General features: G+C 25.4%; 1 protein-coding gene across 1 annotated transcript in view; it reads left to right on the forward strand.

The window, feature by feature from the left end:
* Nucleotides 1-238: 238 nt before the first annotated feature.
* The window catches only part of LOC119685681 (fatty-acid amide hydrolase 2), a 28,872-nt gene continuing 17,140 nt past the window's right edge, over nt 239-11,970 (forward strand). Inside the window, exon 1 of the mRNA XM_038100038.1 lies at nt 239-1,371. Coding sequence (XP_037955966.1) covers nt 1,195-1,371 — 177 coding nt within the window. The 5' untranslated portion in view covers nt 239-1,194. The remainder of the gene's footprint in view (nt 1,372-11,970) is intronic.

Raw genomic sequence — 11,970 nt, forward strand, 5'->3', positions numbered from 1 at the left:
ATAAAATTTTGCAGTTGCAAAAGCAAAATAATGAAATATCAAAAGAGAAAATATATTTAATAATTAACTAAAAATGTTTATTTTAAAACGCTGAGATTTTAATGAGAAAACCGCCAAGGCGTTGAAAATAATTTTAATTATACATTTATGTAAACAATTTTAAAACATTACTTTTTAATAATATATATAATAAATATATATACCATATATACATATAAAAAAAATTAATTAAATGGTTTTCATAGATATTCTTAAAAAAGAAAACAATGTAAATAATAAAACAAGCTAGCAATTAAGGTGCTTAAGGCATTTACTGCAGACCATAAAAGATACAAAATGTTTGGTGTTCAAATCTACAACTTGAATTGTATTTTTAACTGCACTTATAAGTTAAAAAATGTGGCACAAGAAAAAAAATAAAATGATAAACTCAACACTCATAAACGAATCAAAAAATTCCTAAAGCAATGTGTTTAACTAAAAAAAATTATTAATAAAGAAGAAAAAACAACAAATCGAAGCAATTAGTAAACTTACAACAAAACTCACAACACATATTTGTTGCTGCTGCCTACAACTGGCAACAAAATCGCCAGGAACTGCAACACTTGCTCAGCGATCGTCGCTTGAACGTTCCCTGCGCTCAAAGCACTTGTGTGTCAGAAGTTGTGCTGGCCGATCTTCGCATACCTATTTTTTTTTTTGACTTTTGGCTGGCTGTTAAAGCCAACTGGAGTTGTAAATTGTGCAAGTTGGCAAAAGCACAACCAACAACAACAGCAAAAGTGCAACAACAACAACGTATTTTTATTTCAATCTCCAACGGTTGCAGCATATGTAGCATATTGCACAATCCCTTAACAGCAAGCAAGTGTGTTGCAGTGTATCTCACAACAGCTCGAAAACGATCTTGCAATTATGTCTGTGGTGTGTCTGTGTTATATCCCTACAATGCTTCACAATACAAATATTCAAGTATAATTCAAATTGAAGAAAGGAAATTACCATAAAATATAAAATTAAATAGTATATTTAGCCAGATATTAATAACTATTAAGTTATTAAATCTAGCAGTAATTAAATTGCTAAATACAAATACAAAAAAAAAAAAAACAAAAGAAATATATATATTTTTTTCGTGACCCAGTTTTAATAAAAATCGCCAAAATTGCTGTGCTACTTTGTTCCAGGATTATGGGGTACATCATGCGGCGCTTTCTGCGGTCGGCCATGATCGTCTTCAGTTGGTTTGTTGTACCCTACAGCCGTTTCACCAACATCAAAGTGAACCGTAAAAAGCTGCCGCCAATACGTAGTCATCTGCTGGAAATACCCGCTGTGGATTTGGCTAAACTGATTCGCAACAGAAAGGTGAGTTTATAAAATCTTTTTTATTTTTTATCTGTTTATTACTTCAAAATTTGCATAGCGAATGAATATAATACATTGTTTTCAGTTCACTAAACATATTACTATAAATTTATAGTTTAATTTATCCTAACTAATCATAAGGAAAAGTATACTTAAAATGCAAGAAAGAACTAATCTATTTGAAGTCTGGTGATAAACAGAATATTATAAATATCTAGTTTAATATATCCTAATTAATATTAAAGCAAAGTATACCTTATATACAAGAGAGAGCCAATTATTTGAACTATTTAAAGAAGAATGAATAGTTGTTCTCATTCTAGCTCCAATTTCAACAGAAATTGTCGTTCTTCTGCTACTAAAGGCATATCATTCCTAACAATATATTTTCTCATTTATTTTGAATGCAAATTGGCGGTCGTTACTATACTAGGGATAGGATAGGGTACTAGCTTTTTAAGATTATAAAGTAGTACATAATGAGTGATTTCATGAATCTTATACTTCACACAAGAATAACTCATATATGCAGTATACCTTCCGTAACATCTATAAATTTATTAAATTGTTCATGTAATTCTCTGAGACCGAAAATTATAGGACAGCGATTTTGTTACCTAAGGTACTATTGATATATACTTGATACTTTTGTTTCTGCTGCTTTAGGTATATCATTCCTGTTAATATATTTCCTCATATATTTTGGATATAAAGTGACGATCGTTTCTATACGATTTTAAGACAAAGGAAAGTGTAACTGTTTTTTGAGTTTCTATAGCAATCCAATATGAAAGATTTCATGAATCTTGTATAAAATCTTAAAATGTACATCTGCAGCAATTCTTGTTTTATATAGCAGTAAGAACGGTACCGTAACCTCTATGAATTTGTTCATGTATTGTTCATGTAATCCTCTGAAACCGAAAATGATAAAACAAATTTTTTTTGTCATCTAATAGAGCAGCTTCTGCTGCTTAAGATATATTATTCCTGTTAACATATTTAGGTCAGGCAAGGTTGAAATAGCGGCCTTGTGCCTAAGCCTACTTGAGCATAACTAATGACCCGGATTAACACTGTTCATACACAAACTAGAGGTTAGCATATGAAGAACGCCAAAAGACAAGACTTCTCCATTCAAGTAAAGGTAAACCAATCTAGCAAGTCTATAAACTTGACAAAGTCCCTAATTTTGAATGATAACAACTTTGTGAAGTGGGTAAGAATAGAGACCCCAAATAATTTAGATCTCTTCCAAATTATTTATTTATTTACTTTTTATTTTAATAAATATTCAATTTGTTCTCAACTACAACTCTTTGATCGCTGACCTCAAAAGTGCAGTTACCATATTATTATAATTTTACTACAAAATAAAAGTTTTGATTGCCGATACCTGTCTAAGTTTTATTCTATTAGAAGTTCGTGTAGTTTTGTTGCTTGGAATGTATTATTTCTGTTATTATATTTACGTATTTAGTTAATATGTTTCTATATAAAGAACTTATTTATTACTTCGTCAAATATTTTACATTATTTACATGTTAATTTTTATTACAAAATATTTTCGTACGACTCATTTTACTGTTGTAATTTGAAACAGCTCTTTAAATATATAGCTAACTATTAGTAAGCAATATAATAATGTTTAAAAATAATATTGTATATATGTAAACATATATATTTATATATATATATTAAAAAGATTATTCTGCATGTCTTTTTTTTCTATTTTTAAATTTGCTTATATATATGTATCTACATATGTTACTTAACTTTGCTACGTGACACTCTGCCTTTTTATATCTCAAAGGTTAAGCACAACAAATACTAAATTCTGGTTAACTTCAAGGTATTATGATAATGATCATTAAAGTATTCTATGTAATTCCTATTATTATAAAGCAGACCAACATGATAAGTAAATTTTTAATTTAATTTACATATGTCGAAATAATATGTTTTGCTTAACAATATAAATTAGACGACGTGTAATCTCTTCTATGGATTATCCCAAAGAAAATTTATGAATTATTTTAATTAAATGATTGAATTAATAAATTTAAAAATATTAAATAATATCATTAATTAGTTTTTCTAAGTTGGTAAAAATTTTCTGTTTTTAATATTGATCCTCCAGAAATATTACAAAATCATTACCGTTTTTCTTTTCTTTAGTGCTGTTAACTGGCGCTTAAGCTGTAGTTCTTGTAACATTATTTTTTAGTTATTTTGCGTTTGATGCTACGTATGTATATTACTTGCAACCAACTACTTTACAAAAATAACTACTGAAACCATTTAGCTTAACAAGAAGCAAGACAGTTCAAAAACGGTCGTGTTATTTATCAGAGAGAATAGGCTACTACAGTTTATGGTGTTTGAAACGTTAAGTTTTTATTTGAAGTAATAATTAAATGGAATAAAATAGGGTGAAAGTTCTCAGTGTAGCAAAGCATAATGTGTAAAGCATAATAAAGTCACAAGCATTCCTGATTATGTAAATCTCACAAGTAGTGATATCTCCTTTCAAACATTCTGTTATAGAAAACAGTTTAACCATGTATATTCTTTTTTATAGTCAAACTGCAATAAATTGTTGGACTTAGCAATTTTTAATTCAATTGTAAATGATTCACTTTTTCAACCTCTTTTGTTTCGGGTTTTAAATGAAAAAGGAATTCCCGAAAGCGATAGAACAGAAATTTATTCAGCCAAGGTACTATATATATGTATATCTGACATTTCTGGTTAATGATATATGGTATTTAATGATATAGTTAATTAAATGATATATGTCATTTAATTAATTCCCGACATATTCTTGGCTGGGGATGTTATATTCTTTCATTAACCTAATTAAACTTTAAATTTGTTTATCGACCTGTATTTTATAATAATTTTTTTTTATTTATTTGCTGGCTATAGGTCACTTTTTATTCCAATAAAATTTAAAAAATCCTTTATTGATGTTTTTTTAAATAATTCCATATTTCTATATATATCATTAGGATCATGTTCTACAAAGATAATTATGACAAGCGTAATATGTTGTATTATTTAGCTCTATATCTTGTTCTACAGAAACCAATATATGTATGTATGTATTCAGTAAACAATAAAGATTAATGCTATGTTTACATTTACAATTATCGAATAATAATTAGCTCATTTTTGTATAGATTTTATATGAAAAACAACACATATAGCTGCACATTTCTTAAGTAATTGCGTGAGTGTAAACGTGCTCTATAACCTTTATAAATCGATACCATAATATGTGTTTATATGATTTAAAATGGTCGAATACACGTGCAGTAGATCATGTTTTTAAAACTATGTAATGTTTATAGTGTGACAATCATTGCATACAAATGCTTGTAATTTAAATGTTTTTTTCTTTTGAGAATTTTAAATTAACGATGACCGCGACCCTGTATTAATGTGAAATTTAATTTCTTCTTTCCAAATAAAAAATCTTTTTTATTTTAAATTACTTATTAATTTGCATAATTCGTTGTTTGTGAACAAATTTTGTTAATCGTTTTATTTAGATATATTTTTACTGATTATACAAAAAGTAAAATTGTTTTTTGTTTCGTACATTATAATTTTTTATATGAAATCAAGTTTTTTTATATAAGTATATACATAACAAGTTATTTTATTTTAAAAAATATTATTGTGACAAAAATGTTTTTATTTCAATTAAATTAATTTAATAAAAGATGCTTTGCTTTATATATTCTTTTTAAAAATTGTTACTTTAATACAATAAAAATAAGTTTTGTATATATAATGTTATGGTATATATAATGTTTTGTATTTTAAAGTTTAAAATATAAAACAAAAAATAAAATATTTACAATAATTATAGAACTAAAATATATCGATATTTAATGCTGGTTCGAACTTCTATATTTGATGCGATAGATATTTGTAGGGATATAAGTTGGATTATAATTAGAATGTATTATAAATAGAGCGTATGGTAGTCAGGCATTTGAAAATTCATTCTTTAAATGTGAGTTATCTGATTATTTCTAACGAAAAAAAAATCTTTTTTAAACATATCTATACAACCTAAATACTCTCTAATTGAAAAACAATTTACTGCGAAGGAATTGTCTAGCTAATTATTAATTACATACACAAAATTTGAATTTTAGTAACTAATATTTTTATATAGATTGTTTTGAAAAAATGTTTCCTTGTAGTCTTTTAAATAACTGATAGCCATTTGTAATTTATTAGTATTACTTTTGTCACTTTTGATTTAAGTATTCAGTTATTCGAAATTCTTCATTTGAATACTATTCACATCTAATTCACTAAAATGATACGTAATAACGTAAGGTTCGTAGCGTAATAACTTGGAGATGAGGAATACAGTCAAACATCCATAACACGTAGTACCATTTTACATAAAAAAGGTTCGACTTATAGAGGCTTCGAGTTAAAGTTTCCTATTTAGCTCAAATTTTAGGAAATTCGAGTTATGTAAGTTTGACTGTATTTAGAATATACGTAATACCCTTATAAACTTAAACAGTTTTGTCAGCAATTCTATAAGTATTATCTTGCGGAGTTACTACTTTATAGGTCAACTTACATTTCGATAAAATCATGCGGTTTTCACTGGATTCTCATGGAATATTTACTAAGAAGGGGCTAGTTACCTCATCACGTTTCTAAGTAATTACAATATAAACATTAAACTAGAATCACGTTTCTAAGTAATTACAATATAGACATTTTACTAGAATTTCTATTATATTATATGTCTTGCAATTTTTATAGTTTGTTGGAACTAGGAATTATATTCAGCTGTTTTGCCATTTAGTGAGAAAACTAAATTTAGTTATTTCAAAACTGCTTATTTGTCATAGCTTCCTTAGAGATTAAACATTTATTTTAAACTTTTTTCTATTTTTTTATATGAAGCTTAAATGTGGATAATCTCAAGGAATTATGAGTCAGTCTTTGTTTTTAATGTCTGTACATAAACATATTTCTACAACATATGTTTGACGTAATTGAACCCTAATCAGCAAAAGCTATGTTTATCTCATATAAATAGCATTAGAACTATTTCATATTAAGCAGATATTGATTTCAATCTATTTAGATTGGTCAGTTTTAAGTTTTTTTAATTGCATTTCTTATACAATTACGTTATGATGAAAATCTTACTAATCTGTTACATAAAACTAAGATACATTCGTGCATATAATTGAAAACATTTAAAAGAGGCTTCAATCTTAAGCAATTTTCATTTTAAAAAGACGTAAAAGAAAAATTGCAGATTAAGAAATAAACAAAAATAAAATCAATAACACAGATGAATACATATCTACTGTGAGATATTCATTAAGTTTAGTTTCATATAAACATATGTGAAGTACGAACATGAAACAATGCTTATATCAGCAACTTGAGGCATTTAAGATATCGCACTCGTAAAGAGTAACTATAGCATGTATCATTTGGTCATAAAATTACGTAGTTCCAAAACTGGCAGCAACAACTGTAGATACTCAAACGAGCATACAGTTCACAGATAGTAACTAATAAGACGAACAGATAAAAATTTGCAACGAGACTACTGAAGCTTACAAACATATGGATATATAAATAATGGCTTCGTATATAGTTTTCTAGACAGAGTCTTCAAAAATTAAATTCAAATGCTTTATGCCTGACTTGCTGGCGATTGTGGCAATCATTTTTAACACTTAAATAATTTAAAATACTTTTAAATTTTAGAAAGAGATATAAAACATTTAATAAAAACAAAGAAATTATTGTTTTGCAAGCAAAACAATTTGTAATTGACTAATAAAATATTTACGGGAAAATAGATACTCATATACAACATTTAACTTCACGATCCATGTGGACATCTTTAAATTAAATATTAGTTAAGAAATTTTTTTATTTTTTTTTTAAATGTCATTTACTAATTACTGCAACAAGACAATAATAATGAAATAATTAACTTTTTTGTATTTTTTTTCTTATTCTTAATTTATAATTATTAAGAAATGTATTTTTGTTGCGAAGTGCTATGTGCATACATACATATATATGAATATATATGATATTCGTGCTAATGTATATTATGAAATATTTTGCAGTTTTGTTATCTTTGAATTATAAATTAATTGATGAATGTTTTAGATAATGTTGTACAATAAAAAAAAAAATGAAATAAGAAATATAATAAACTAACTAATGGTTACATTTCTTTTAAATGATGTTGTACAATATATCATTTTGCAAATATTTGCATATATATATATATATATATATCTGTATATACAGAAATTAGCAGTAGGAGTTATAAACTTTGGATTATTTATTGTGTATTTTAAATATGCAAATACAATACTTTTAATATATATATATATATATATATATATGAAAATTAACTTGCATCGGAGTAGATAATTAATAAATCAATCGCACTTAAATCAATCACATATAAATGTACGCCCCTTATATCAAACTTGTATGGTTGTTATTAGTTTAAATTATTATTTTATTATAAACTAAACCAGCTATTTTCTTTTACAACTGATAAATAATAATAGTGCAAATATGTGCTCACATATATATAATTAAATCTGGTCAAGTTGAAGACTTAATAGTATTTATACTTGCTAAAAAATAATGTATATAAAATGTTTAATACTTTTTATTAAATGACATTTTTATTAAATTGACTTATACTAAAATAAAAAAGTTATATTCAAATCTAAATCAACTTATAATTTTTTTTCGACAAAACATTTTAAATGATAAATAAATTGTTTATTTATTTTGATAAATAGAAGAACATTTCCACCACAGTGCACAATCGAGGGATTGATTGATTCCCCACACTTTGATTTAAAGTACAACACAAAAGTTATTTTTATTTAAAGTACTTTGTTTTTATATGATACGTAATGTAATGTAATATTTTTAATACGATATTAAAATTATATAAATTTAAATAATTTTATAATTAAATTTTAATTTTAAGCTTTATTTGACTATTGGGATATAATTGATTTTTCAAACTTATAAAACATAACTTTGCCAACATTTAACATTTCATCACACTCAAAGAATTCAATTACCATATTTATTTTATTATAATTTTATTAACATTTTATTAATATTTTTTTATACATGTTTTATTAACAATCACTTTATAAAACAGATATCGTTAAAATTTAATTTAAATTAAACGAAAAATATTTTTCTATGCAATTGTTGCATGTAAAGAAAACTATTAATTGACTTACCTTGTACGCTACTCTGAACATCAATTATTATCAATAATTCTGCTGCTGCGCTGCTTTGCTGCTATGTTGAAAAAAGTTGATTCAATATCATATGTAATGTTATTTATTAGCGGAATCATACGAATTTAAATTTACAGGTTCACGACAAAATTTCAAACATAAAATATAATAACTATTTTATATTTTAACAATTCTATTTAACTATATTGTACAGTTATTTTTACATATTTCAAAATTGTATATTTAAGAAAACCGGCATTTTGTACAATTTTATATACACAGTACAAATTCCGAAAATGGCGTCAATCTTTGATGCGATTAGAAACGAAAATGATTTTAAAAACTATTAATTTAGCTTATATTATTTTAAAACACTCTTTTATCTTTACTACACTTATAATTACAATACGAAATATTCTCTATAATCAATTAATAATTTCAACTTTATAATTAAAATTTGTATGTAAAAATTTTTTCTTTGCTTTACTACAGCGCATATTAATTACAACACTCGCTGGCGGCCTTTCTCTTACTGACATCATGCTGTTATTGTTAATCGCTCCTTTTGCTTTAGCCTTTTTTGTTTTTGTTGTAATCAGATTACCATTTGGGGTAAGGAAACAATTTCTTAGCTGTTGTGCAAAAAAGCTTCGCGGTACAGCGAGTTAGAAAATCAACAGATTTTGATTTTTGAATTGCCTAGTTTTTCATAGTACAAATAAAAAACTATCGTATAAGAAGTTAGAACATTAAAACATTATTTGAATTGGAGGCACTTTAATCAAAATGATTTAATATATAGGGTAGTAATTTTCTATAAAAATTTTAACATTTAATACGTGTTCATAATACTTGGACTAAGACAATACATGCTAATACTAAAAGGCACCTTTTTTATAGGTTATGTTAGGTTATACTAGCGATCCTAAAAATCCACTTAAGCCCTCATTATGGTACCATATAAAACACAGGGATTTAAAAACCAACTTAAATCTTTAGCAAAAGCAATTGTTCAAAACAATTATGAACGAAGTTACTGTGAGTTTGCTTAGTTTAAGTTATTTGAATATTTTTTTATAACTATTAAAAAATATGAAATGTTTGACGTAAATACATTATATAAAAGATATACATAAATATAGTAAACACGCGTATACACAAACACATACACCAGAAAACTTTAAAGTATTTTTATAAAAATTAAAAATCTCTTTAACTCAGGTTTTACTATCAATAGCCATAAAACAAACCTTAAATAAAAAAGATTAAAAATAAATTAAACTCGAAAAATAAATTCAATTCAAAAATACATACAAATAACTATTATTAGATATAATTTTAAGCGGTTCATGCAGCTGCATCGGATATTGGCAAATTTCCGAAGTAAGCCATTCTTCTTTTCTGACATACATATATTGTAGAAATACGAGTAATATTAGCATATTGGGTCAAATTATTGCATTATTGAGTAATATTCACTACTATCAGCGTTATTGGATCGAATTTAATATCCGTTAAAGTCATTTATATAATTGATTCAAGGAAAAATTTATTTCACATGGTACCGTTTGTGAAATGTTTTTGCACTCACTTTACTCTTTTTAAAATGGCTAATATTAGATAGGATGGTAAATAGGTAAATTGTATGATTAAGGAATTTAAAGAGTTTATTAGATTTACTTAGTTTAAATAAGAATGAAACTCTATACCCTTGAAAGTGTGATAAAAGTATAGAATCCAATATCCTTGCAATATAATTTGTAGTAATATCATTCAGTGGAGTTTTAGAAGTAGACTTCAAATGATGTACCTCTACTTAAATGTAAAACACCTTTACCTCTCAAAACCATTTATCTTTGATTACAAAATGTTATTCAGTTATAGCAATTTGTATACTAAGTACAAGTACAATAACAACCAATAGGTTTTTATAAAGCATATGCAAAGCCTTGTACCAGAAACGTTTCGGCACTCTAATTACTTGTATAAACTACTTAATATTTTATAAACATTTGAACATTAGATTTGATAAAGAACAACATTATTCAGTTTTACTAATTTTGCCTATAATACGAAGAATAACAATGCCAATATATTTCAGTCATCCATTTAAGTCCATATTACTGCATAGAACAAGTAAATCACGTTTTAAATATATCGTCTATAGTTCTTCAGATACAATGGGTATATTCGATAGTTTTTTGTTAACAAATGAGAAACCTTGAAAATCTTTACTGTTCTAATGAAGATAAGGTTAAAAAGTTTGAGAGACCGGTCAAGTGTAAAACCTGCACTTTGTTTTTAAATATTTATTCATTAAAAAATAAATAATATTAATTTTTAAATATTATCATATTATTAATATGATAATTTTAACATGCATTTAAAAAGTATATTAAATTTACTTAATTTATTAAAATATAAACTTTATTGAATTTCTGATTATTGCAAAATATAGGTTTATCACATTACATTTAGAGACATCAACTTGTCTTTCCAGGAGACAATTATCTTGAATATGAATCAATTATTTTATTAATTATACACAATTAAATCAGTTAAACAATTAATTATAGTTGTAGTTAGTAAAAGTTTTAATAATGCATTTTTAATTTAAATGGATAGAGCGAAACTAGCCTCAGATGTATTAAGTTATAAGTTAGACTAGATACAATTTTTAATTAAAATAAATTTTGAACCCATATAACTCTAGGCAATCTAAGTGTTATATAATAAGCTAAATATTTTTCAATATAATTAAAATTAATTAGAAATAATAATTATCTACATTTCTCCAAGAGAACTTATAAATTGTGCTGTATATTGCTGTATAACCTTAACTTTTGGTTGTTATTTAAAACATGTGTTCATGTAACAGTTTAAAAACATTAAATATTTAATCGTAGTATTTTTTATTATTTTTTTTTTAAATAAAATGCTTCTAGCTTGTATTAAGAATATCTAACAATTTATAGTTATGATGGTTAGATAATTATATTTAAACCTTGTGACCTCTCATAATGTTTGCCTACCGGTGTTACTGTCCTTGGCTCCACATCGCTTCTTCAATAGTCTCAATTCTTTTTTTTTTCATGTATTCTTATATCCTAGCACAGATAATATAAGCAGAGATCTTTTTTACTGTTTATTCAGAGGATATACCTTATACAATCTTAGGTTTGATTAATGAGGAAGAAACTGAAAGAAGAAATTAAGTTTAATGTAAAATGATATATATTATGTTATATATTATGGCATTAGACATATATATAGATGATTTTATAATATGCCGTGTCGTAACTAAAAT

The sequence above is a fragment of the Teleopsis dalmanni genome, chromosome 2 (genome assembly GCF_002237135.1).
Source record: "Teleopsis dalmanni isolate 2A chromosome 2, ASM223713v2, whole genome shotgun sequence".
NCBI lineage: Eukaryota > Metazoa > Arthropoda > Insecta > Diptera > Diopsidae > Teleopsis > Teleopsis dalmanni.